General features: G+C 57.6%; 3 protein-coding genes across 10 annotated transcripts in view; 1 reads left to right on the top strand and 2 right to left on the bottom strand.

The window, feature by feature from the left end:
* The first annotated feature begins 1,303 nt into the window (after positions 1 to 1,303).
* Positions 1,304 to 2,492, top strand: Hes3 (hes family bHLH transcription factor 3). Its single transcript, XM_051173937.1, has 4 exons — positions 1,304 to 1,363; positions 1,482 to 1,577; positions 1,656 to 1,737; positions 2,131 to 2,492. Exons 1-4 carry the CDS (start codon positions 1,304 to 1,306, stop codon positions 2,490 to 2,492), a joined length of 600 nt encoding a protein of 199 aa, XP_051029894.1.
* Positions 2,493 to 3,841: 1,349 nt separating this feature from the next.
* On the bottom strand, positions 3,842 to 14,225 carry Gpr153 (G protein-coupled receptor 153). 6 transcript variants are annotated; one of them, XM_051173928.1, is made up of 7 exons: positions 14,077 to 14,225; positions 10,046 to 10,507; positions 9,298 to 9,727; positions 8,993 to 9,076; positions 7,278 to 7,470; positions 6,715 to 6,899; positions 3,842 to 6,373 (listed from the first exon to the last, which is right to left on the bottom strand). In XM_051173928.1, the coding sequence occupies exons 2-7, from the start codon at positions 10,399 to 10,401 to the stop codon at positions 5,642 to 5,644; spliced, it is 1,980 nt and encodes a 659-aa protein (XP_051029885.1). In that variant the 5' UTR covers positions 10,402 to 10,507; positions 14,077 to 14,225; the 3' UTR covers positions 3,842 to 5,641. The 6 variants fall into 6 exon arrangements, with proteins under 6 accessions (XP_051029885.1, XP_051029886.1, XP_051029889.1 ...); XM_051173929.1 differs by having other exon boundaries at positions 3,842 to 6,304; XM_051173932.1 differs by having other exon boundaries at positions 9,547 to 9,727.
* Positions 14,226 to 16,652: 2,427 nt separating this feature from the next.
* Acot7 (acyl-CoA thioesterase 7) overlaps positions 16,653 to 26,682 on the bottom strand; it is an 88,000-nt gene continuing 77,970 nt past the window's right edge. For all 3 annotated transcript variants that reach the window (XM_051173936.1, XM_051173935.1, XM_051173934.1), the window contains exon 9: positions 16,653 to 17,043. In XM_051173936.1, coding sequence (XP_051029893.1) covers positions 16,945 to 17,043 — 99 coding nt within the window. In that variant the 3' untranslated portion in view covers positions 16,653 to 16,944. The remainder of the gene's footprint in view (positions 17,044 to 26,682) is intronic.

The raw sequence follows: 26,682 nt of genomic DNA, 5'->3' as shown, positions 1-26,682 counted from the left end.
TCATGTCTTGACCACAGAGAATGTCAGGGATGCCTCTTCAGTCTCCTGGCTCCCGATCTAAGACCAGGAGAGTGCAAGAAAAGGAGGTATCTAGGTTTGAACCCAAGAGTTTCTCTGGAGTCAGCCTTGTCAATCACAATCCAATGGGAGTGGAGTGAGGGCATTGCAGCCTTGTCCTATAGCAAGTGGTCCCAGAGCCTCTTGTGTCCTCGCAGCATGGGAAATGGAAGGTGTACAGGGACATACAATGCAGTCTGGCCTTTCAGAGCCATCAAGTGGTCCCCAACCCCGACTCCATGCTCATTGAACTTAAGAGAAGGTACACAGGAACTGAACCCAAATTGCTGGTGCCCACTCTCTGTCTCTGTTTCTCTCCTCCTAGACAGGGTTTCTGTGTGTAGCCCTGGCTGTCCTGGAACTCACTCTGTAGACCAGGCTGGCCTCGAACTCAGAGATCCACCTGCCTCTGCCTCCTGAGTGCAGGGATTAAAGGCGTGCGCCACCACAGCTGGCTCAGGTGTTTTTCTCTTAAAGACAGGTCCTTCACCAGAGTTACAAGCCTGGAAGCCCAGACAGGGCTGAAAGTGGGGTGGTCTGCTTCCTAGCTGGAAGCCCCCATATTGGGTTCTATCACCAGTGACTGGGTCCTTGGAAGGAGGAGACTCGTTGTGGCCCTGCGCCCTGCGGGCGGGCTGCACGCTTTAATGGGACACATGTTACTGCGTGGCCCCCACAGGCCCTGCTTGAGGTTGGCTTTGAGCAGCCACAGGCAGAAAATTGCTACATTGTCCCTACATTAGGGCGAGTAATTCAGTATCCCAGCATGGCAGGGCGTGAAAGGCATCCCTGGCCAGTACTCATCGCTTCAGCGAGGATGAGGGTTCCATCCTCACCATTCAGGGTGGTATGCAGCCTCCAAAGCTCCTTGTGACATTGGAGGACTACCAGAAGAATGTTGGAAGATAAGATGCAGCCAGGACTTGGCAAGTAGAGGTGGTGGTGAGGTTCAGACCTACAGTAGTTGGCTCAACAATGCCTGGAGAGGATGGGCTTGGGAAAAGTCTTCAGTGGTGGTGGGGGGGAGGAATTTCGTAGGGAAGCAGGAAACATCTTGAAAGGCAGAGGCAGCCTGAGTTATTGGTTATTGGAAAGGGCCCCATAGAGGGACATAGGGACAGTTCCTCTGCATCCCCTTTCTGTCCCCTCCCCCTCTGGGTTTTGCCAGTTTCAAGAGCCTCATTGACATGTAAACGAGGTACCCTATAAAGGCCACGCAGTCTACTGTCCCTGCAGATGCCACAAAATGGGCACTGAGCCCACATCGAGGGGTAGCTCCAGTGGTTCAGCCAGCAGCTTCCGAAAGGTCTGGGATCCTGAAGGGTTTGGAGTGAGAACCCCTGGGGTGGGAACCCCTGGGCTGGAGGGGGTGGAGGCCTGGAAAGCTAAGGCCTTCCCTCTAAAAGCTACTGGCTGGCCCACAGATCTCCAAGCCTCTGATGGAGAAAAGGCGCCGTGCTCGAATCAACGTGTCACTGGAACAGCTCAAGTGTCTTCTGGAGAGACACTACTCGCATCAGGTAAGACAGGAGAGGGAGGGAGCGGTTGGTCCAGCCCTTCTCCACTCGGCCTGTAAAGAGTATCTTATGGCTTGGCAGATACGGAAACGGAAGTTGGAAAAGGCTGACATCCTGGAGCTGAGTGTCAAGTACATGAAAAGCCTTCAGAATTCATTGCAAGGTATTGAAGTCAGGGTTTGAAGATCTACAACTCGACATTGGGAGGGATGTGTGAGAGCTAGCCATGAAGTCTTGGGGCTAGGCATGGCATCGTTTGCCAGTAAACCCAGCCCTGGGGAAGCTGAGGCAGCAGGATGGAGGGTTTGGAGAGCAGTCTGAGCTATAAGGTGGTAGCCTGGGGTGGGATGGGAGATAGGTAGAGAGGAGAGCTGAAGTGAATAGCTAAGTGAGCAGGGTCCACCACCTAGCTGGAGTGGATGTGTGGAAGGGCAGCTAAGGCCTGTCTGCCTGGCTGTGGAGTTGCAGCCTGTGAACAAAGCTGTGCCCACCCAGCAGACCATCTTCTTCCTTTTATCCTTCACACCTCTATTCTCCCTTCCCCTCCTCTTTCCAGGACTCTGGCCAGGACCCGGTGGGGTCGACTACCCGTCTGGCTTCCAAGGCTGCTTGCCAGGCGTGAGCCAGCGGCTTCGGCGCGGAGGGGACGGCAGTGGCCTGCGCTGCCCCCTGGTGCTAGAGCGCAGGGCAGGTAGCACCATGGACAGCGCCAGCCCGCAGGCGGTCTCTGTTCTCAGCCCCTGCCTCCCCGCGGTCTGGACTCCTGCTGCTGGTGGCTCTCAGTCCCCGCTGTCCCCGCTCTCTCTCCCTAGAGGTCTCCCAGAGTCCTCTGCCGGCGTTCAGGCTCCACAACCAGCGTCAAACTGCCAGACCGAGGAAAGCTCCAGGCAGGGGCTTGGGCTGTGGCGGCCCTGGTGAGGCCTAGGCAAAGATTCAGACTCAAGACCCTTCCCTCACCATCACCCATGGTGACTGCAGTACTCTTAATCGGTGGCCTGGTAGAGCTGCAGGAAAATCCACACAGCCACTTGTGGATGGGGTCTCCACGTCTCGGTGAATTCACCCACTCCAGCCCCACCCACCAGCCATACCAGCTCCCCTCCCCCCACCTCTAGGGGATCTAGGAGAGGACGGGTGGGCTGTGCCCCTTTCCCAGGGATCCAGGGCTGGCAGTTCGCCCCTGCCCCCCTCTCCACGGTTGCATCACGGTGGGAAGGTCGCGGTCGCCAGCGGCGCAGAGCGGACCCCTAGTAGCGAGGAGAATCGCTGCCCCGCCCTGATCCATTCAACTGGCCTGGGGAGCTCTGTTCCCACAGGCACAAAGCGCGCCGGGCTCCGCCCCTCCAGCAAGGGGCTCCCATCCCATCCCACCCCCACCCAAGACCCTTTCACTACCATCGCAACCCACTCCCTCTGCACGGGGCCCACCCTGCGGACGCGTCCTCCAAGGTCCTCCCTTCACAGATGCCCACGGCTGTGGGATGCTGGAGCGGAGCGGGGACTCCGCCTCTAAGGTTCATTGCGTGCTCGGACGCCGCGTCTCGTCACGATCTAGAGTCCCAGGTCCCACCCATCGCTGCTTGGCATTGCCAGTGAGAACCTCGGCACTTCTGCAAAAAAGACCGGTATCCGGGACCACACAGTGCCTTCTGAGCCCTAGACTCGGAAAGAACTCTGTACCTGTTACCTACCATGCTCTGCGACCATGGAGGGGAGAGATTGAGGATGAACACGCTCTGATCTACTCAGGATTCTCCTCAACTTGGCTCTCCCACACTAACCCACCCCACACATCGAGCTTTCTAAAGCAAGGACCGGTACAGAGTCCAGCCATGGCCAGCCACCTCAGGCGGCCTCTGGTTAGCTAGCCGGTGGGAGAAAATTCAAGACCCTTCCTTCCTCTACCGCTAGGTGGCGGCCTCTCAGCGAGGACCAGGAGGAGTGGTCTGCGAATTGAATTCTACTGGAATCTAAAAGTGGTCTCAAAGGGCACACCCAGTACCAGCATTACTGGGTCAAGATCACAGTGCCGATCAAATAAACCCTGACCCCAAACATAGGTGCCAGATAGCCACCGTGACACAGGAAATTTCCTCTGACCACTGCTTGCTACCGTTGTGAGCCCAGGTCTGTCTCCCTGGTCTCCTGCTTGGAGAAATGCCAAGTACACTCGCCTAGACTTCAGGCTGTAGACGGAGAGAGGTTTGGGGAGTAGCTGGTTAGCCCTGTGAAACAGGTTTCCTTCCGCAAACCAGCCCCAGAAGGCGGTGTGCAAATCATGAGGACGTTTTTTTATTGGGTCCTGTACAGAAGAGAAATGCTGTTTTTCAAAAATCTACAAACAAATCCCAGACTCTGGGCTGAGCGGTGTTGTCTAGATAGCGTTCTTACCAGTAACCCATGGCCAAGGTCCTTATGAGCGTCGGCAAACAGGGAGGCTGAACGGGGAGTGGGGAAGAGCCCTAGTCATCCAGGGTCCTCTGCGTGGGGTTTGCCCTTAAAGTTCTGTAAAAAGTAGGACTGACTTATGAGGACCATGTCCCCATGACAAGTATTGCCTTTGAATACAAAAGAGAGTGGTGATCAATTGACGATTTGAGGCCAGTGAGGGGAGACAGTGGCTAGCTGGTGACCCCTGCCCCTACATGATGTCAGTCCCTGAAGGCACAGCAGCAGACAGCCGGAGAAAGCTTCTCCCGTGTCCAGACATGGACAGACTGTAGCCCCCTGCTTCACCATCTGGATTGGTTCATCCTTCATTTACCCCACAGCCAGGAACTACAGCCACCTCTGAGGCCTAGGACAGAGCAGTCACCCACCCCCATACGCAGCTGGACTTAGAACTCTGTGCAAGGGAGAAGAGATGGGCCTGGTCATCGTGCAAAGGAGAAGGGCTGCTCTGTGCTGGCCTTGAGACCATCTCCAGGTCCCAACACAGAGGTTCTGCTGAATGGTGGCAAGGCTACCCCACCCTAACTCATACCCTGGACATCTCCCGGGAAGAGCTATTCCCCTGGAGCAGCCCAAGCCCAGAGAGAGGTCCACCCAGGGGAGAGCACAGCCCTTCCTTGCAGTGGGTTAGGGGTGCAGGTGGGGAGGTGGGTGGGGGCCTACACAGGGGTAAGCCCCCTCTGTGGGGCCGCTGTGTGTGCGAAGCAAAGCTGGAGACGGACACCAGGACAGCAGAGCCTGGTTCCATCGACTTTAGCTCCGTGCACCACAGCAGGGTCACAGAAGTGGCCGAAGTAGTGGGAGACAGGCAATGTGGTGGAGTCTGGAGCATGGGGACACTAGTGGGGGTCAAGGCGGCTGTTATACCCATGGTGGTGGTGTTGTGCTTTAGCTGAGGTCAATCTCCAAGAGGGCAAGGGCCATTGAGATGGGGGGAGGGGTGCCTCAGGTCTGGGGGGGCCATGTGCTGAAGGCTGACCCTCACAAAGGGTCCTAGGCTACCTCTCACACCTGGTCCATTCAAGGACCAGGGGGGTTCTTCAAACAGCCCTGAGAGATGTATCATGGTCATCCACACATCAGAGACAGGGAAACTGAGGCAGGTCACAGGGAAGCCTGCTCAGTAGGCCTTGTTTGGGTTCTGAAGACCCCTGTGCTTACAGATGCTCTACGTGCCACACCCTTGAGATGAGGCAGGTGCAGAGCAAGTAGAAATGAATGTTGTCCAGCAGCTCTGGCTTAAGCTTCTCAGAGAAGGGACTTCGTCCTTTCTCATGGTGGGCGGGTCTCGGGATCCCCTATACACCCCAGCCTAGTCTCAGAAGGCCGGGGAGGTGTACTAAACGTGCAGATGCCACTCACTACAAAGGCACAGCCTGTCCCTTCCTGAGAGATGCCGTCCCCAGCAGCAGGCTGGCGTCCCGTGCAGCCGTCAAGGGCGGTCATTGTTCCTCCAGGAGATATCAGAACCGTAAGAGGGGTGCCGAGTCCACCATCCATCCACCCCTAGGGTGGGTGGCACTTGTCCGCGCGCCCAGCACACGTGCCCAGCACACGCGCCCAGCATCTTTGGTGCTGTGCCTCTCCCATCTGCGTGGCGTCCCTGGCGAGGACCACTAGGACGCAGAGCCCAGCGAGTCCGAGTGCAGTGTGACGTAGCCCGAGGACTCGGAAGGCGAGCTCAGAAAGCTGCTGGTGCTGCCGCCGCCCGCCGCGTGCAAACCGCCGGGCTCGCCCCACGACGCGCTCAGGCCTGTCTGCAGGGGCCCTGCGTGCGCGCGCGCGGCCCTGCGTCCGTGGCTGCGTTGCGCACCGCCGCCAGGGGGCGTCGGGACCTCACCAGGCTCCGTGCCGTCGCGGGTGGCGGGGAATGGCCGGGCTGGGGCGGGCAGACGACGTAGGGCCTGCGGCTCGCGCTCGAAGGCGGTTAGAGCGAAGGCATCAGGCAGCAGCGAGACCGAGGCGGAGCGGGTGCCCGGCCCGGGGCGGCGACGCGGGCTGCCGGGAGGCGAGTCGTGGGTGCCACGCGGGCCGCCGTCCAGGGACGAGGGCTGCAGGGACAGCAGGCTCTCGGCTGAGCGACGGCGCGGGCGGAATGGGGGCGCATTCTCAGCGAAAGCCAGCAGGCTCCTGCGCCGCTGGTCGGTCCCCGCGGGCAGCATTAGGTGCGCCAGGACTGCCAGGTCCTCGCCGGAGCTCCAGCGGGGCAAGAGGGTGGGCAGCGGGACGGCCGCCCAGACGTCGGCGTCATCGTGGGAGAACCGCCGTGTGGGCGGGACCTGCGAGCACCCGGCCGGGCTGAAACGGGGCTGCCCTCCTGGAAACCCGCACTGATGCCTCCCCGCGCCCTGCAGAGCAGTGTGTGGGTCAGGGACTAGGGCCCCCTGAATCGGAGCTTTGAGATTGGGGCAAGTGACAACCTCCCTGAACCTCGGTGTCGACTGAAGCTTGGGTCAGTTGGGGAGAAGTCTCACGGGAAGGTTCACAGCAAAGACACCAATGGATCCCCTCTTCCAGAGCACGGGGATGGGCCCACCCACATAGACTGACCTCGAGGCAAGCCAGAGGCTGACAGCCATCCACTGCCTCTGATCTGTGCGTGTATGCGTGCATGCAAGCGAGGGGGAGAGGGAAGAGGGAGAGAGTCCACCACAGACTTATGAGGCCCCTCTGCTTTGCCGCAACCTACCTGCAGATACTGCATCCGATCCTCCTGCAGTGGCCGCAGAGGGTAGAGCTGGGGCAAGCCTCCTTCCAGGGCAGAAAGCTCATACTTGGCCATCCTGTCCAGGGCAGCGAAGTCACCTCCACAGCTGTAGTCAAGGGAACGTTCCAGTACCAGGTCAGGGGAGATGCTGCCATCTAGGCTGGTCTCTGCAGGATAGGACAGAAGCATAGCACCATGAAAATGGGGAGCATCAGGAAGGTTTCAGGGATCCCCATAAGGTAGGGAGTAGTTTGTGGAAAGGGCAGGCAAGGGTTCCAAGTTCAAATCCCATCTACAGCACACATTAATGCTGAGTCTAAAGGCTGACACGTTGCTCCTCTGAGATTTGGGGTAGGAACTCCCTGGGACTAAATACCCACACAGGCTAACAGGCAAAGTCTATTGCCATGGGAATATCTGGTGGCGGTGAAGAGGGCCACCTAAGTGCCATGTGGTGGGGGTATACCAAATGACTATTTGAGTGACACCCAGTGATCTCACCCGGGTGCTGCCTTCCCCAGAGGCCACCCCGAGGACATCCTTACCATTGTCAGAGTCCTCGTCATTGGCCATAAGGGCCATGCACTTCTCCCAGACTGCTTTGAGGTCTGCCCGGTAGCGGTCACAGGTCCAGAGGAACACAGGTAGCAGCAAGGCCTGGGCCACAGAACACCACAGGACACAGAGCACCATCCAGGGAGCTGAGGCGTCAGCCCGCAGGCTGCTGAAGCTCACCACCTGTGGGCACAGGGCTAGGCCTAACCTCCAGAACCCTCCCCACAACATCCCTCCTAGCCACAGCTGCCCCACCTGCACAGCAGGGCCCATAACCCACTGGCCAGAGGAGGGCCTAGAAGGTGGCTGCAGAATGTTCCAGGGGAGAAGGCCCATCGAGTGAATGAAGACAGGGGCCCGTGTCCCTCCTGAGCACAGCTCAGCTGTGTGTATCACCCCTCATTGTGTTGGGCAGCAACAAACTCTCCAGAGGGAGAGTCCAGGAGAAACAGGCCTGCAGCCTATACTTTTCTGTCACTGCCGTATCCTCCCAGGCCAGTGGCCTCCTTAGCTCTGCCCCTGCCCATAAGATCAGACCCCAGAAGAGACCCAGCAGCCAAAGGGCTCTTCCTAGGGTTCCCTCATCAGCTTGGAAAGTGTTTAAGCATGCCACAACAGAGCAAAATTGGGTACACCATGTCTGTTCTGTGATCTGCATAATCCTTGGAAAGCAACTGAATTTCTCCGGGGCTCTGTTTCGTCTGTGAAATGCACTAAAAACACCCGCACTACAGAAGGCAAGCTAAGGATACATTTTTAAAAACATTTTTTATAGTTTCATGCTTTTAAAGCATTTATTTTTTAATGTGTTTTGCCTGCATGTATGTACACATACGTGTACCATGTGTGTGCCTATGGATGGTTGTGAGCCACCATGTGGATACTGGGAACCAAAAACAGGTTCTGGAAGAGCAGCCAGTGTTCTTAACTACTGAGCCATCTCTCCGGCCCTGAGGTAAGGACTGTTGATAATGTTTATGACAGGCCGTGGGCTCCTCCCAGCTCTAAGGAAATGCTGGGGCAGGCCCCTCCCTCTAAGGCGTCTTTACAGTGTTTTGTGATGTTCAGGGTGGGTTCCTAGCTCTTCTGACATTGAGAAGTGGGAGGGTGCTGGGGAGGGTGGCAGAGCGAGCCGCAGATACAGCACAGGGGTCCTTGACTGTGAAGCAGCCACTGATCTGCGCCTCTCTGGGACTGCCCTGCAGTGGCTGAGGGACATAGCCCTCCTGGCTGTGTGGGCAGGCTGCCTCTGGCCCGGGCTCCTGTCCCTCCAGGAGCCCCAACGAGACTGTTTGCAGTGTTCACTTAAGTCTTTTAAAAAAAATATTTGTTATTTATTTTTATGTGTATGAATGTTTTGCCTGAATGTGTATCAGTGTCTCATATGTGTGCCTGGCGCCTGTGGAAGGTCAGAAGAGGGCATCAGGTCCCCTGGAACTGGAGTTTAAGACACATGTGGGGTGGGGTACCATCAGGGTGCTGGGATTGAATCTTCCTCTGCACTGAGCCATCTCTCCAGCCCCAGACTTCAGTCATGAGCCAGCCCAGTCCAGGCTGCTCAGAGGACTTCAGGCAGCCCCACTGGTTAGCGAGGCCTTCGCCCAATGAGCCTTTAATTCAGCCTCCTCCAGTCTTCAGGAGGAGATGCAACTTCAGAGAAGACATTGGGAGCCTGCCCTGTGTCAATTCAGTGTCCCCTACCTACCTGCCACATCCTGGGACCTGGGCAGGGGAAGGCAGTGGTATTGCTTCTCTTGGAAAGGGCCTGGGGTGAGGGGAGGAAGTACCTCTGCAGTGTGACAAAAAGATACAAGTCAGCTGACAGGGGTTCAAGTCTCACCACACCTACCCTGACTTCGGCAAGTCATGTACCTCTCTGAACTCTGCCTTCCAAATCTGTAATAATTCACGGCTGAAGTCAGGTTTGAAGCTTCAGCCACCTGATGGCCAGTCCCTAGGCTGTTCTAGAAGCCACATCCATGACAGGGCCTACCCAACGACCTCACCCACCAGCACAGGGAAGCCCATGAGGCAGTCATAGATGACCACGATGGCGGCCACCAGGCCTGTGATCTGCAGCGAGGTTTTGGCAGGCTCCGAGCCGTCAATGGAGGAGCGACGCTTGCCCTGTGTATCCTCCACCACGATGGTGGGCACAGTGAAGGCACGGCGGCCAGCCTGGTGCCCCACCTGCGTGGCCAGTGTCTGGAAGAGGGCGATGGCTGTGCAGGCCACGCCCACGGCCACGCTGCCACCCACCAGTAGCAAGAAGCAGACGCCGAAGCCAAGGCCGATCTCAGCCACGATGAAGCGACAACCGTGGGTGTAGAAGCGCTCGCTGGTGTCATGCCAGCCGACGGCAGGAAGGGCGGACAGGATGAAGGACACCATCCAGATGCCCATGACTGTGTGCACCGCCTGCTTCTTGGCATTGCTCAGCCTGGCATGAGGTAGAGCAGGAGAGAGAGCCCTGGCTTTACTCGCAGGACACTAAGGGACCACAGAAGGGGCCCCACTGACTGTGGTCTCCCCACAGCATGTTCCCCTTCATGCACCTGTCCCTCTCGTCTGGCATTTCTGTACTGTGACACTCTACATGCAGGCCCCAGCAGCCCTGGGTTGTTCCAGCCCTCATCTTACCCACCCTGGCATAGCAAAACCACACGCACAAGCACGCGCGCGCGCACACATACACAAACACACACACATACATACACACGCGCGTGCGTGCGCATGCGCCAGGCTGTCTTGTGCTCACCGGTAGTTGACTGGCCAGCGGACCATCCACATGCGGTGGTAGGAGATGGAGGTGACAGAGAAACAGGTGGCCAGAGTGAGGGTGTAGAAGGTAGACACGAAGACCTTACAGAGGCCCTCGTTCCACTCATAGTCGGGACGTTGCTTCTGCAGCTGCACAACAGCGTACGTGGCAATGGGCACTGCCACGTTGAGCATGTGTGTGGCCGCCAGCATGCAAAGCAAGAACTCCAGAGGCTTCCACTTCCTCTGCTTGGCACCCACACTGAGGATGCCCCAGGCGTTGGCTAGCAGCGACAGGCCTCCACATGCCAGCCAGCCTACCGCACTGCCAGGCAGCCGCCGCTCATCACTCATGGTGCAGACCGGAGCTGGAGAGTGGCTCTGGCATCCTTCCTCCTCCTCCTCCAAAGGCAGCAGCCCTCACATGTGGGGGCTTGGCGATGCCGGGGGCCACAAGCAGCTGGGGAGGGAGCAGAGCACCCAGTGAGATGGGAGAGTCTCAGGTGCCATTACCTGCGTACAGGCTCTGGCTCACACCGTGCTGTCGTCTCGGAAGGATCTCATCACTTACTGGGCAGGCAGCTCAAGGGGCGGTACACAGGGGTGCCAAATAAGTGCACATCCCCTCACTTCCACTCACTCATCATCTGAGCTTCCTTTTTTACATTTTTTTAAAAAAGATTTATTATGTACTTGTGTATGCCTGAATGTTATATGCACCATATGCATGCAGTACCTTCAGAGCCCACAGGGGGTGTCAGATCCCCTGCAACTCGAATTACAGGCAGTTTTAGTAAGCTACTTGATGAGGGTGCTGGGAACTGAACCCAGGTCCTCTGGAAGAACAGAAAGTGTTCTTAACCATGGAGCCATCCCTCCAGCCCAGAACAGCCCACCTGTTCACTTACAGTCTCAGGTCAGGCTGGGCCCAAATGGCTTTATTTACCTTATAGCATGCATATGCGTGTTCTGTCTGTATACCCTGTGTTCCTAGGCCAGAAGAAGGTGTTGGGCCTTCTGGAACTGGAGTTACAGATAGTTGTGAGCTCCCATGTGGGTGCTAGGAATTGAACCTGGGTCCTCTGCAAGAGCAGAAAGTGCTCCTAACCACTGAGCCGTCTCTCCATCCTCAGTCTGGGTTTTAAGGGACAGGGTCTCACTATGCAACCCTGGCATTTGCTGTGAAGACCAGGTATGCCCTAGTTTTGTCTCACAGCAAGCCCTCTTACCACTGTGAAACCCACACACAGATACCCAAGCACTCTGACCTTCCTTTTGCCTTCTCCAATCCCCCAGGTGATGTGTGAGGTAGAGATAAGATGGCCACCACTCTCACACCCGCCCTAGGAGTGGGCATACATTCTTTCACAGCGGGCCTCTGCACAGGCCTTGGCACAGCTGGACTGTGACCAGAACTGTACCTCTGGCAGCGTTCCCACCCAAGGACAGTTATGCTGCATCCGTGGGGACAGCTCATGTCTAAAGCCTAGGGCCCAGGTATCTCACACAGTGGATGCTGTGAGGGGACAGCGGCATGCTGGGCGCCGTGTCCCATGTCTGGTTGAGTACTCTGAGGCCTGGATCTCACCCAGAGGGTGCTATGGACTAGTGTTGGTCGGGAGTCACCCCAGAGCCCAGGCCTTAGTTGCAAAGGAACTTCAGGTTGCCTTCAGATGAGAGAGATGGACATAGGATCCTGGGCAGGAGGTTAAACGTGGGGGAGGGGCCATACACTGCTAGAAGGCTGATTGGCAAGTCCTTCCCACAGCCTGGCAGCTTTCCCGGGCTCCCTGTGTGGAGCACCGCATCTTGGAGCAGGCATTACCTGCACTACTCAACCTAACACACATCCAGCCCCACACAGTGCCTCCAGCTGGGGCTGATGGGCAATGGCAGCCTTAGGCAAGATTCATTCCCAGCTCTCGGGCAGGGAAAACGAAGTTGTCCTGGCCAAGTGAGCAGGCATTCTCTGCCGGCTTGCCTACAGTTTCTTTTAAAAATGTTTTTTGAGACAAGGTCACTCTGTGTAGCCTTGGCTGTACTGGAGCTCACTCTGTGTACCAGGCTGGTCTTAAACGCCCAGAGATCCGCCCGCCCCTGCCTCCCAGTGCTGGGATTAAAGGTGTGTGCACCACACTCAGCCCTTGCCTGCTTAGTTCTTTTAACCTGCTGTAGGTTCTTTTCATTCACTTTTCAGTGTCTGCCCCAGGCCTGCTCTGACCCTGACTCAGGGGAGGGGCCTATTTAACCTGCTGCAGGCAGGGAGGGAGGTTTCTGCCCAAACATTTATCAGGTCGATGCTTGCAGGATGGCTCTGTCCGGCTGTACCTTCCACCACACTGCCTGGGTCTGGCCAACCTTCCCGGCTGCAGACTGGAGGCCACACAGGCGAGGGAGAAAGGCCACTGAACCACTCAGGAAGCTGGAGTCCAGCTCCTGTCCCTACTTGGCACCTCTGCACCACAGTTTTCCAGTCCAGAATTCAGACATGGCAGTGTCTTTCTTGAAAAGAGCTGGTGAGCTCTGCCAGGCAAAGTGCTTTGAGGGGGGGTAGAGGCTCAGTGAGCAGTCAGTAAACAAAGGAGAGCATGGAGAATAATCAGGCCTGGGGCCCTCACCCAGGCTTCAGTTCAGTGCTCTACAAGGCAGCTTGGGCTATCTGTGGGCAGGGGAGGAAGGCACACTTCTCCAGCATCTTCAATGGGCAGTACTGCTGCCATCCCCATTACAGAGAAATTTTGATGGAGGCAGAGACAGATGTGATCACCTGCGAATATCTTTATGTACCCGAGCCAGGATTCAAACTGCATTCATCAAGCACCGAAGTCGTGGTCGCAAGACCTTCTAAAAAGTCCCCCAAAAGGTACCTCAATGCTCCCTGCAGGATACATCCTAACTTTGGCAACAAGGTCGCCTCCAAGCTGAGGGCAGCTGAGAGGAAAGGGTCAGGGCAGGCCATATCTGACCCCGGGAATCCTAGAGGCTGTATTCTGGGAGGGGAGAAATGTTCTGGAGTGTAGAGGGACGGATATCAGATCCCTTAAGTGAAATGGCGGTGAGAATATGCTGTTGATGCCCACAGATCCTAGGGCAGCAGTCAATGGGGGCCAGACCCCACTGGGCTCCATCGGGGTTTGGCTACTCTAGCCTGCGAACTCCTTCTGCAAGGGATTCCAAGCATCTCCAACATTTCCAGGAGGATGCTTCCCATCTCCATATCAGGGACCTCACAACTCACCCTCCCCAAGGCAGGGCACAAAGCAAGTGAGACAATCTAGAGACCCTCCCAGGCCTTGAAGCCTCCTCCCTCCGCAGGGTCTGCGGGTAGGGCCAGGTCGTGACGTCACGGTCCAGGGCCAATGAGGCCGCGGAGCCACGGGGCTGTATTGCGCAACAAAGAGAACCCAGAAGTTGAAAGGATTCCCGGGTTCGGGCTGCGCCCACCCGTCTCCGAAAAGCCAACGCTTAGCTGTTTCTTCTCCTAGCTGGCTTCTGGTTTGTCAAAGGATCTCCAAAGGCCCAGCTGGACGGAGCGCAGTGCACGCCCCTTGGCACCCCACTTACAGGTCTCGGTCTCCCGGGGCTCAGTTGGCTTCTTTACCCACCCTTAAAAGGCGCAGCCCCACCGGCCTGACCCTAGTAGTTCTCCCAGTTCCCAGGCTCGAGGGTGCGTGCGTCCGAGTGACGGCTGGGAAGCCAGCTTGTGGGTGGGCTGTGCCTCAACCCGCACCCTCTGTTGACGCTGAGCATAAGGGCCTGGGACCCACAAAGCAGCCACGCCTGCCCGCTGCGAGCACCCAAGGATTGCACCGCCAGCCCAGGAGGCGGGTAGCCGAGGGAGACGCTGGCTCGGAGAAGTTACCCTGAAGGTCCCCAAGTTGTTGTTGGTGGGGCGTCCCGGCCCTAAAGGCTGCCCACGGCCACTCCGACGGACCCCGAGACCCTCCAGGTGCTCGCAGCGCCTCCTCGTACAGCCCTCCCGCCCGAATTTCCCCTTCGGTGCCCCTGGGCCGGGGCGGCGGCGCTCACCCAGCATTCGGGCGCCCGAGGCTCCAGCTCGCTGCTCCCGCCTCCGGCTCCGGCTGCGGTTCCCGCGCCCCGGCACTGAGCGCCCGCTGCCCGGGGCCGCGGAGGTGGCTGGCGACGGACCGGCCCGCGGGCCGGGGCATCCTGGCGGCGGCTGCCTACAGCCAGATCGCAGCGCTGCGCTCGGCCCCGCCGCCCTCCCTTCCTGGGCGCCGCCTCCGCCACGGCCGCGCTCGGCTCCCGCCGCTCGGCTGGCTGAGCTCAGGCGGCCGGGGGCGGGGGGCGGTCCAGGGCGCATGCCTCTGCCGGGGCCTCCGCGCCGCCCCCTGGCCGCGCCCCGCCTTCCCGGCCGCCTCGCACTGGCCCCCCACTCCCAGCAGCCACGTAGCCCCAGCAGCCGCAGTGAAGCCCCTTAGAGCGCGCGATGGGACCCGCCCACGCTGGGGCTGTTGGGTCTGGGTCACTCGCGCAGTCGCCTCTGAGCCGCCTGGAGTTGAGGGGCGGGGCTCGCAGGCCAGAGAACGGGGAGCTTCGACTCGGAGAGGACACAAGACAGGGGATATGGGGAGTCAGGGAGGAAGCCACGTCAGAGGTTAGCATTCTTGACAAGGAGAGGGACAGGATTCGTGCGCCTGAGGACTAGCGGTTTCTAGGAATCAAGAGTAGCAGAAGGCAGTGTTGGGCCAGCCAAAGGTTTCAACTTACTCCTGTGCCTTGGGCACTGCTGGGAACAGGGCAGGGACCTCAGGGCGGCAGGGTGATGGCCCTCTTCCATGGGCTCAGCCTTGCCCTGAGGCTTTGACCAACCAAGCTGACTTGTAGAAGCCGGGATCTGAAGCCTGAGTCCTGGCTCTTCCTCCCCTCCTGGAATCCAGCTTCTGTAACACTCCTGGCCGGCACAGGCTTGTACCTCTAGTCCAGGGCTCCTACGTAGAGGGAAATGTCCTGTTCTCCCTGGCAGCTCGTAAGACCTCTCCAGTAAGAGTGGAGCTGGTCCTCCACCCAGGAGATACAATGACACAGTCTTCTGGGCATAATCTAGGGTTGTGTGGGACAGAACCCCCTTTATCCTCCATGGACCAGACAGCTGTGCCCACAGGAAGATGGGTACCTAGGATCAGACCCACACTTACTACAATCCAATAGTTGCCCGGTGTCCCGCAAGCTACCCTTACTTGGTAGCTAACCTCCTGTACCCTGGGTGCCAGGGTGGGCCTTACGGTCAGTCGTCTGAGACAGTCGAGATCTGTTTTTATATAAAGGAAGGGTTCATATTACTGTTCAGGGCTGGGATAGTCCCAGGTGAGCCCTCCCACACTCCCCACACTGCCCGGGCGTGGTCAGGGCTCTCGGCCCCTTTGTGGACCACTGGCTCTTACGCAGGCAACCCTGGTTATAAATAGATTGCCAGCAGAGGGCAGCTGTGATCAAGTGTGGCATTTTAATGCTGTCTACGACAGACATGCCCCAGGGAGCCCACAGCCCAGGTCCTGCTTAGGACAATGGCTGGGTCTGGGTTCAAGATCTTGGAGTTTGTGCTCCTGTCTGCTGGCCCCAGAGGCCTCCTCATGGCATTGAGGGTATACTTGTGGCTTAGACTGGAGACCTCAAAGTTGTTCAGGGACCTGAGGGACGGACAGAGCTGATATGTGGCTGTATGTGGAAGGGTTGGTTCCCTCCCCTACTTCCGGGTAGGAAGTAACCCCGTCTTCTGGGACCCAGGCCGAGACAGATTCTGAAGCTGAAACTCCTGGCGTGTATTTCTGCACACATCTGCAGCTGGGTTCTTCCTCCAGGGGCCTCGGGAGCTGTGTGATAGGCTGCAGCTGTTGGCAGGAGTTTGCCTTCTCCATGTGGTAGGACACATGTTTGGCCTTCACGGACAAACTCAGGCGCCACCTCTGGCTGTTTGGTGGGTAGGGGGTGGAGTCCTGGCCCCTGGAGAGGCCTTGGTGGCTATTTGCACACCCTCCCCAAGGCAGCTGGGCCACAAGCACAGGCATATATCCCAATGATGACACAGATAGCTCCTTAGCAGACATCCACTGCTACATACAGCAACACAGATACAATGTGCACAGAACCTCACACCACATATTCATACAGCAACAGACATGCACATGTGCTCCCCTACACACACACACACACACACACACACCCTATCTGTAGCTACACAGCCACTCCGACCCCACCGACAAGAATTCCACAGGAGCCTCTCCAAGTGGCCCCTGCCTGAGCAGCGGGGAGACCCCCAGAAGATGTGGGATCTGGACCAGGCAGCACAGTCTCTGCACCTGCCGCCTGCTTAGGCCATAAGTAAGGAGAGGGACAAGGAGTCCTTGTTAAGGGAGTGCACACAAGACAGGCAGCTTCCCACGAAAGCCAGGATTCCACTCAGATGCAAGGCCCCAAGTGCACCTCTCTTTGAGTTTCCAGCGCTGGTGATGGGAGGGGCGGAGCCCGGAAGGAAGGCAGTGAGCCCCCAGGAATGGAGGGCTGAGGCTGCACGAGGAGGCAGGGCCCCCAGTGAGAAAACAGACCCCCCCACCTCAAACAAATGACCACCCAGGCGTCACGGGTCCAGCCAGACAGCATCTTTATTAGTGGTGCTGTTTTCTTCACAGACCATTCAGTGTGCCCTATGTCCTGGTGGCCTTTGGGACAACACTGGGGAGCAGTTACTGGAGGGATATAAATAAAGCTTTGGTGCACAGGTTTTGGGAACAGGGCAAGGTAACACTGCCACGCAATACTTCATACAACACCAGCTCTCAGTGGAAATTGGGGTTTTGGCCAAGGGGTTACTTCTAAGTGACTGCTCATGGGGCTGCCACCACAACTGTGCTGACCCCAGGGACAGGAGGAAGACACCTAGGGCTGAGGCTCTGTGTGGCCCTGTCGCTTCGCCTTCATCTGCAGATAGCGGCCTTTACCATCTTCAAAGCGCTTCTTCTCGTCTTCGGTCTCAGGCTGTGGCGTACACAAAAGAGAACACGTTAGGGTCACCAGAGAGCTCATGAGATCTGCACTGTCCCTGGAGGGTGCCAGGCACAAGGACCCCTGCCCCACCTTCCACAGTGTGTGGAGACACAGGCCAGAGTGTCTGGCGATGGGCTGTCATGTTTGGGTCAAGTGTCATGAAGGAAAGGGATCGGTCCACTCCAGCAGACAACTGTCCAGCCTTTGTCACAAAGGGAAGGCAGGGACGTCATGTAGGCTATGGCCTTACAATAAGAGTAACAATACCACCCGTGGGGGGGGGGCCCTAGCACCCTGCCCTGGACTGTGAGGTCCTCAGGCAGTGGCACCTTGGGCTGAGCAACTTAAGCATCTGGGGCCACAGCATCGGTAGGCAGGACCAGCTAACCAGAGGGATTTAGCTGCAGGCTGGGTTTTGCTGGGGGAATGGTCCTGATTTACATCTGTTATTCTGGCCAGCTGGGACTTCGTTTTTAGGAAAGGCCTGGTTTCACTATGAACCCCTGGGCAGATGTCATGGGAGCAGCAATTGGGTGGTCCCTTTTGAGGCCCCATCTGCCCCGCCTGTGCCTGCTAATTCTGCCAGGATGCCATCTCCCTGTGACATTATGAGGGTATCCAAAAGCCCAGGAAATGGGGCAGGTGCCCTTCATCCAGGGTGACACCAAGTCCTGGCAGCTATTTTTAGGCCTACACGCTTTACAGACATCAGTGTATTGGCAAAGGAGAACCACCAGCCAGAGGACTTAATGTCAAGTCACACCAAATATTTCCTTCCTCCAGCGTCCCCAGAATTGCTGTCTAAATGTCACCAGGTGTACACTGTCTGGGCTGTGCCAGCTGGGAGCCAAGGACATGCTGTCCACAAGGATTCTAGTTCCTGTGTGCAGTGTCTTCAGTACACACATAATGTAGCCCTGGCTGTCCTCGAACTCACAGAGATCCACCTGCCTCCCCTCCTGAGTGCTGGGATTAAAGGCGTGCGTCACTGCCATTCCTCCCCCCACCCCATCATACACAAGTTGCATTGGGGTCCCCGGGTGGGAGACAAGAGTTGCAAATAAAAAGCACAGAGCACCTCCTGTGCAGTGCTAGGACCGCTTTTCCTCTGACAGCCACGGCCATGGGCGCAGCACCTACAGAGCGCTCGGTCGTTCCATGGAAAACACTGACACTAAGATCTGAAATCGTTTGCTTCACCTGGCTAAAGAGGCTTTCGCAGGCTGGTTTGTCCATGCTAAGGAAAACCACTGCTCCGGCATTAGTCAGGGGTTGCTGGTACCATGCCTTCTCCTCGCCCACCTGCTCATGTGCTCTCCTTGTGACCTCCACAGCCCAGGGGGTACGGTGTTGTCGCTCATGGGCCACCTGGGCCATGGTTTTGGCTAGGGCTATGGCGCCCTGAGTCACCTCTACCTCTAGGCTCCAGCAGGCCAGGACCTCTCCTGACTCTGGCTCTGATTGAGGAAGAGGGGACCCAGGGCCAAGAACTCTATAAGGGGAGGGGCATTAGTTGCCAGTGTGCACCTGGACGGACCAGTCACAGCACTTGGCTTAGGGCTTCTACACACAAGCTCTGTGCTCCTCAGAAGGCAAGTGACCTGTTCTTCAGACAGGCTGGTGCCCACAGAGGGAGGGTGTCTTCAGTCAGGGGACAGCTGGGAAGAGAGGAGCTCCAGTTCACCAGAGGCCCTTGGGTTTGCTGTCTTACACCTTGCTGTTGATAAGTCCTTGATCTAGCAGGCAGCTACAGAGCGGGAGTCGGGGCGGACGCTCGGCCACTCACCTGTCACTCTGGGCAGTTATGCAACCCCTCTGGGCTTCTCTTTCTCATTAGGGTGTGCTGTGTCTAGCTTGTGTCTAACCCTAACCCAGCGTGCACAGGCAGCGACCCCATCTCTCTCATCCCTACTCCGAGTTAACCCACACGACCCTGAGTCCTCACAGGGTAAACGTGGCCAGGATTTCATTTAGCACGTGCCCAGTGGGCCTAAAGGCACTGAGAGCTGGTGGGGTTACTCACGGTCCATGTGGCACTATCAGTAGTTACCCTCGGCTCCAGACGAGATGGGGGCACTGCCCTCACCTGGGAGGGCCATGCTGAATGCACATCTGGGAGCTGGACCAGATGTTCAAGTATCACCCTGAGTGTGTTCTCTGAACATCTAATGAGGGCGTGTGGGGGTCACTCCTGGACTACAGCCTGCCTGTGTCTGCCAACTGTGCCCTGTTCTCCCACAGACAGAGTCCTCTTTCGGGGGTCTCTGTGAGCCTGTGGGAGAGGAGCTGCTTTCCTAGATACTAAGTCCCTCCCAGTTGAACTGTCTCCTGCCTTTTTAACTATTGGTGGTGGTGGTGGTGGTGGTGGGGAGGGAGGGAACACTCTAGTTTACACAAAGGCAGAGTGCCTAGGGGTTGGCCACCTGAGGCCAGTTTGAGCTCCCATTCCCTGTTGGGTTCCCCCACTGGGAGCCTGTGAAGGATAGGGCTCTGTTTCACAGCAGAGAGGCTTCCAGAGAGTGGCCTAGCAGCCCCTCCCCCTACAGAGTTCCTGGCCACAGGGCAAACTCTTCCTCACTTAGGCAGCCCCCTCCCTGACACAGTCATGAGGGGCCGCATGCTCCTAGAACTAGAGACACGGTAACTCGGTAACTCAGAACGCCCGTAGCCATAACCAATACAACGGGCGACAGTGACCAGTAAGTGCCCCATGCATGGGAGCAGAGCCCACGTTTACCTCAGGACTGAATACCAGGCCCTCCAGGTCCCCAGAGTCAGAAACATGACCTCACAACATACCAGGAAAAGCCAGAGCCTTACAACCCCCGAGTATGTGAACAAGCTCCCTTCCAGATGACGTAGTTTAAGAGGACTGGGGCATGGGGAAAGGCAGCTTCATGTGGGAATCATCGTCTACTGAAACTATGCAGACACCACATTGGGTATCATATGTGCCCGGACAGGGAGGTGGCAGACATCAGTGCAGGGGCCAACAAGGAGCCCATGCCCAGCTGTGACAGACGGTCTGAGCCATTCTCTGTCACAGCCTTGCAGCCTCAACAGCCAACAGGATTAGTGTCTCCAGAATGTGCCTCAAAGGCGAAGAGTGCGTGTCTCATTAGGGCCCTCATTGTAGGACCCAAGGAGGGCATGGGCCAAAGTGGAGCAGCTGTAGCGGTCAGCTCAGGACAGATGGCAAAGCTTGGCATGGGGCCTTGAGGCTACTCTGATGTATCTCTGATGCTTAATATCGGCAGTGACCTCATCACCAGGCTCTGCCCTCAGCCAAAATGAATGCTGCCTGGTGATGGGTGTGCGGGACGGTGGCCAGTGAGCATGGCCAGGGCTTTGCAGGGGCCTATGAGGAAGGTGCCAACTGATGGCCTCATTGATCTTAGGGACCATGGCTTGCACTCAGTATCCTGTGCTCAGAGGGAATCCAGTCAGGCCAGGGAGTCAAATTCTGCCTCACTACCATCCCATCCCAAGATGGCAAAGGCCTCCTTCCCTGGAGGTCCTACCTAGCAGGGCAGATACATTCCAAGAGCCAAGGGTCTTTCATTTGCGAGCAAGAGAAGACAGCAGAGGCAGGGAGGCAGAGCTGGTCCCACGTGGAGACAAGGCCCCCGGCTCAGAGGGGCTGGTGGGCTTTCCTACCCAGTGACTAACAGAACGGCCACGTCCCTGCTGGGTCTGGGTCTAACAGGCCGAGACAGACGGCTCCCTGTGCACTGTCCTCCCCATGACACAGTTGCTGCATGCTGCAGCCAGACCCCCTCCATGGGCAAAGTAAACAAACAATACGATGCTGGCTGTGCTGTTTCTCACATCTAGGGAGGTGGGGAGAGAAGACCGAAGGCTGTGTGCAGGAAGAAGGGCTGGTGAGCACAGGGCCATGGGCAGCTCCTGGCTGCTAGAGTGCCCACCCGCAGCCCCAAGCAGGTTCCCCCAGCCACAGCAAGGGCAAAAGGTAAGACAGAGAGGACGTGGGAACGGCAGGGTGGGAAGCCGACAGGGTGGAGTCTGGGTCCATGGGTCTCCACGCATTGTGGCTAGGCTCCCTCACCATGAAGTAAGAACTCTGGGGGACACTCCAAGTATTTCCCATGGGGCCTAGCACATGTGTCCCTCACATGTGTTCACATGCATGAGCATCTGTGGAGTCATCCTGCCTCCTGAGGCCACATGCACTCCGGTGCTTAAGGAGGCAACTGCTGCTAGCTCAAGGCAGTGGCCAGGGAGGAGAGCCCAATGGCCTGGGGGTCATCTAAGTCAGCTGGGCCTTGAAGGCAGCTTCAAGGCCAAGGGTGATGCTCCATATTGCCCTCTGGATGCTCAGGGCTCAGCCTGGCACTGAGCGTCAAGCCCTTCCCCCTGCCTGACAGCTCCAGCACAATCTGCGTCTCCTCCCCTCCCCCGCACATCCTGCCAAGTGCCATCTCCGGGTCCTGCTTCCACCCGGGGAAGCCTGTGGCTCCCAGAGCCTCATGCTGCAAAGCAATTTCTGTGCTTCAGGAAGGCACCACTCACAGCATAGCAGAGGGGGAGTGGCTGGTTCATCAATAGCTTGTCTTTTTTGTAATTAGTCAGTGTCTGGTCCAAAGGGGGCTTCCAGTGGTGACAAAACACCTTCCTGCAAGCCCGGGGGACACAAACCTTAATTGGGAAGCCATACAGTCAGTGCATTCTCTCCCATGACCCACTGGGAGACGAGAGGGGTCTCGGGACTCCAGCATGTGGAGGCATCAGGCCAGAGTGTGAGACTCAGCACAGGACTCTGTCCCCCCCAGTGAGAAGGACTGACAGAGTAACACTCCAGCTCTGCCTGAGAGAGACTCTGACCACACCAGGGCCAGGCCAGGCACCTGAAAGGTGGACCGTCAACTCTAGGTCTCCTGCAGAAACCTCACCGGGGAGGCTCATCCATACCTTCCTCTTATCTGCAGGGACGGGTTGTCACCTAAAATACCTTGTTCCCACATGGCTGGGAAACCCCCTGCATAAAGGCCACCAGAAGGCTGCTGGCAGGGAATCAGTTGTGCAGAGGGAGGAGTCGGCCCATGAGGGCCTCTCCCATGGGCACAGGCTTGTTAGACTCTGCAGTCCCGCTCACAGCTCCCACGTTAGTTGTCTCTACAACAACAAAGACAGTAAGGATGGTTCACTGGCCAGGCCCCAGCCAGAGCTGTGTCCTTCCTGCAGGCTCTGCCCTGAGTTCTTTCTCATCTTGGTGGAGGTGAGAACTGGACTTGGATCCAGCAGGATGAATAGTTGATCAAAACAAGGATGTCTACCCCTGCTCTCCCCCAGACAGGCTTCTCTGTGTAGCCCTAGACCAGGCTGGCCTGGAACTCACAGACCCACCTGCCTCTGCCTCCCTGAGTGCTGGGATTAAAGGCGTGCGCCACCACCCAGCTAGGAGGTCTTAATCTACACAGGTATGTACGGCCTTCGTGTCCGGATTCAAAACCGATGGTTTGTAAAAGACACTGATAGATCTGCCAATGTCTCCAGCAGGCTTGGCACAGCCCGCAGCCCGCAATGACACAGGCGGGACTGAGTGTAGCCAGTAAACTCCCTCAGAACTCAGCTCTCCTGCTGGCGGTGGTGTGTTTACTGATTCCACATTGTGCACACATGCATGCAAGTGGGGAGGGTCTCTCCGCATCCCCCCCCCTCCCAGGCTCCAGAACTTCTCTCTGAACCTTGCACAGAGCTCAGGAGTGCTCTAAGATGGTGTACTAACAGTGTGCTGCAGGCTGAAGACTGGGGGGTGGAGGTTCCCTGCCCCAGGACATGCGAGGAGCCTGAGCTGGCCACCATAAAACATGCCTCAGTGGCCCAGGCCTTACCTTGCCTCCTGCCCGTAACACTTCGCTTCTGCGGCAGGGGAGTGACTGGGGCTGTGGCGCCTCCTTCCCCTGTCCTCTGGAAACCTGACATTGGGCCTTCTTGTATGGCTGCCCTCCTGGCCACTGTGCTGGCGGGTTCACCCCATCAAGCCACAGCGTCCTTGTGACCAGTGACAGGCCCCTGTTCTAACTTACCCCATTGGACTGGCCTGAGTGGACCCCAAGGAGGGCAGCTGAGTCTCAGAGGCAACTCAGCAGACAGCCAGGAACAGTTCAGTGCTCAGTGAGTGCGTGTGTGCGTGTGTGTGCATGTGTGCGTGTCTGTGCGCGCGCGTGGTAGCCTGGGCCTGAGGGTCCTCAAGAGACACCTACAGCTTCGAGGGCCAGGAGGTGGGTGTGGAGGTTGGGGTGCAGTCGGCGGCAGGCCTGGGGAGGGGCACGGTCCTCTCAGCTGTGCCCAGCCCCCTGGCTCTGGGGACTACAGGGCTCACCAGCCCCTATGTTCCCACAGTCCGCTTTAGAGTTCTGGCATGTTTTGATCATTAGAGTTATCTTGCACACCCAGAGGCAAAGAGATACTGAACAAAGAATACCCTGGATGTCCTCATGTGTGACTCATTCCTGAGAGCTAGCACGGTAGGGGCTGCCTTGCTCCCGAGGCTGGGCAGTACCCATGCCTTCTTGGAACAGATACACCAAGCTGTTGCGCTTTCTGCTTTGCCAAAGGCTACTGAGAGATGCACACTGGCTAAACAAGATGGAGGCAGATACAGGGTCTTGGGTAGCTCAGGACAGTATGGGTGTCCCAAGCATGGCCCTACAATCCTGTAGGCTTGAACATGGTCCCTCAGAGCCTGCAGAAGCCTGAGGGCTGAGAAGAAGCTAGAGCCCCTGTCTCTACCCCAGGGTAAGAGCCTTCCCTGAGGACCTCCCTCCCTCCCTCCCTCCCTCCCTCCCTCCCTCCCTCCCTCCCTCCCTCCCTCCCTCCCTCCCTCCCCCAGGGTGTCTGTTCCTTCTGCAGTGCTGGCCAGGAAGTGTAGCCCGTCCTAGGCCCTCTCTGCTGTGTGACTGGGATCAGACTTGGGGACCACAGAGACTGAGTGCCACAAAAACTCTTGTCCTGTCTCCCCCTCAACACAAAGGCTGGGAAGACTTTCAAGTGAGTTGTTACTGAGCCACACAGAGGGACCTCAGAGAACGACAACATGGCTGGTAACAGTTCCAGTCAGGTACCAAGAGCCTAAGAGAGAAGGGACAGCCACAGCCAAGGCCCCTTCTACACACAACCCCACAGCACAGCGCCAAGGGAGCGTTGACACTGTGCTGAAGACAGTTCTAGAGACAGCCCTGCCCGCTCTCTCTAGCCGCTGTGAGAGGAACAGCTCTACCATGACCTCCTCTGGGCATGATGCTCTGCCCTCCCGAGGCCCACCAGACAGAGCCAAGGCACCAGGGACCGAACCATCTGAAATCCTAAGCCCACCCTCCACCCCCAACAACAAGGGAAAGGAGCAATGTTTCCCCCAGGCACTCTGCACGGCGTGACAACGCCAGGGCTCACAATAAGTCTTCAGCAAACCCGGCCCACTGCCCCAGGGATCTGTGTGGTGCTCGGTGAGGCACTCCACAGATGAGAGACAAGAGAATGCACACCTCACTGAGCCTCGGCTGAGCTCCTCTGGCTATGAGCAAGCCTCACTTTGAAAGGAGAAGAAAGTTGGCCACCGCCCTCTCTCTCTCTTCACGGCCCCCACTTTAAGCTGCTGACTAAGGCCGGGTCTGGCCCTGCCTGCCGGAGTGACTGCCAGGCATGAGAGGCAACAACAGGAGCTGTGGCATCCTGTGACGGAGCAGCCAGCTTTGCAGCCAGATCCAGATGTTCTGAGAACATAAAAACCAAGTCTGCTTTGTGCGCCCTGCCTCCTCAGACTCACGCTGGGCAGCCTCTGGTTTACAGAGTCCATCTTGTTGGGGGTCTCGGGTGTGGCGCTCTAACTGGGTATGCTGCCCACATAAGGGGCCAGGGGCTCTGGCCACACCAATTCTGTGTTACTCTTACCTTCTTCAAATCATTTCCCTTACCTCAGCTAAAAGGGTCACTGGGTGTCCAGGGCGCCACAGGTCCTAAGCCGCCAGAGGCAGCTCTCCAACCACGCCTTCCCACTGCCGTTCCAGTGGCTGTGGCTCATTCCCACCCCAAGGTCAGAGGGCACAGCCACAGGGAGGAAGGGAGCGAGCGGAAGGTGTGGCCCACGCTTCTAGCACAGGCTGGTCTGTGCTGACAGTCGGTCGGAACATGACAGCCGCTGCAGAGACCCCGGCAACAAGCCCTCCCCACATCGGGAAACACCTCCACAGAAGCAAAGGAGGCTGCATTGCATGTCAGCAAGGCCCTGGGGAGGGAGCTAAAAATAGACAGGAGCTTCAAGATGGCTGGCAGCGGGGGTAGGGGCAGGCGGGAGCACGAGGGGCAGTGTACACACTCGTGTAACCGCGCAGTGGGGCAGTGTACACACTCGTGTAACCGCGCGGTTCAGGGTGCACTGAGGCCTAGGGCTTGTGCGTGTGTGCGTGCGTGCGTGGCTGCTTCCCTAGCACACCCAAGCCCGGGGAATCTCTCTGCAAGTCTTTTGCTTTGCCTTTGCTGACTGCTCTAACCCTCATCAGGGGCCCCAGCACACCGCAGTGAAGAACCAAGGGGCAGCCTCGACAAGTGCAGAGTTAACAGGCAACAAGTGACTGGACCCACAGGACAATACCAAGAGCAGAACCTCACACTTGGGGACAGAGACCACCCCTGCCACCTGGTGGGTGTCCTTCACCTATCCTCTGCAGCCCACCTCTAGTTCTAGTGCCTTCCCCCCTCCCCTCCCCTCCCTCCTCCTCTCTCCCCCTCCCTCTCCCCCCCTCCCCTCCCCTCTCTGGGTCAGTGCAGCCCCTACACTGTCCAGGACGCAGCTCTGCACTGGCCCTCTAACTATACCCTAGAGTTGAATTAAAAAGAAACAGGGCACATGGGCTATATGAACCCACCTTCCAGAATACACCCTGCATCAGGGTTGGGCTTTCGGTCCTGGGAGCCAAAACAAAGGTGCTGTGGGGAGCACTTGACTATTATCCAGGAAGGAGGACCCATGGTCCCGTGCAGCGGCTGTGACCTCACCCACACGGCTGTGACCACACCCACAGCAGCCTTCTCTACTTCCAGACATAGGGGGCCTCGTCAGACTGAGCCTGAGAAGACGCTGACCACCCGCCCAGCACTGGAGCTGCCCATCTTGTGACCATCTGAGACCCCAATCGCTCAAGGTACTGAAAGGCCTTGGTTCTAGCCGTCATTTTGTTTGTGTGCGCCTTCCCTCTGCTCCTGTGTGCCCCTGTCCTTGCACAGTCTCCCGAGAGGACTCCTCCCTGCTTCCCACCTCAGGCCTCTGGTCAAAGCCTTTCTTGTGAAGGAACTTACCCCTGTAGCTGCTGGTCGGCATTCTGCAGTATGCCCGCCCCTGTTCACCCAGTGAGCACTCCCTCCCTCCTCCACCAGGAGCGGAGCTCCAGGAAGGTATGAACAGTGGCAGCCTTAGGGGCAGGCTCAGGTCTTTCCCTGTCTCATATGACACATACTATGCACTTGAGGACACAAGGCTTGACATGTTTCTAAGACCCTAGTCCAGCACACCTACACATTGCCAGGAGCTCCAGGCAGTGTGCCAGCCATGGTGATGTGCTCAGAGAGGTCTGATCCATCTGTCCAGCCTATGCCTAGAGCTTACAAGGGGCT

This window comes from Phodopus roborovskii, unplaced genomic scaffold, assembly GCF_943737965.1.
Source record: "Phodopus roborovskii unplaced genomic scaffold, PHOROB, whole genome shotgun sequence".
NCBI classification, from domain to species: Eukaryota; Metazoa; Chordata; class Mammalia; order Rodentia; family Cricetidae; genus Phodopus; species Phodopus roborovskii.
Note: the sequence above shows the minus strand (reverse complement) of the source record. Positions and strands in the feature narration are given on the sequence as shown.

Bases quoted from the DNA above. Each gene is read 5' to 3' on its own strand.
- Hes3 (XM_051173937.1), top strand. From the start codon at position 1,304: ATGGGCACTGAGCCCACATCGAGGGGTAGCTCCAGTGGTTCAGCCAGC. The intron at 1,364-1,481 runs GTCTGGGATCCT...GCTGGCCCACAG, and splicing joins CAGCCAGCAGCTTCCGAAAG to ATCTCCAAGCCTCTGATGGA. The intron at 1,738-2,130 runs GTATTGAAGTCA...TCCTCTTTCCAG, and splicing joins CCTTCAGAATTCATTGCAAG to GACTCTGGCCAGGACCCGGT.
- Gpr153 (XM_051173928.1), bottom strand. From the start codon at position 10,401: ATGAGTGATGAGCGGCGGCTGCCTGGCAGTGCGGTAGGCTGGCTGGCA. The intron at 9,728-10,045 runs GTGAGCACAAGA...ACCTCATGCCAG, and splicing joins CGCTGGCCAGTCAACTACCG to GCTGAGCAATGCCAAGAAGC. The intron at 6,900-7,277 runs GTAAGGATGTCC...CCTATCCTGCAG, and splicing joins TGACGAGGACTCTGACAATG to AGACCAGCCTAGATGGCAGC.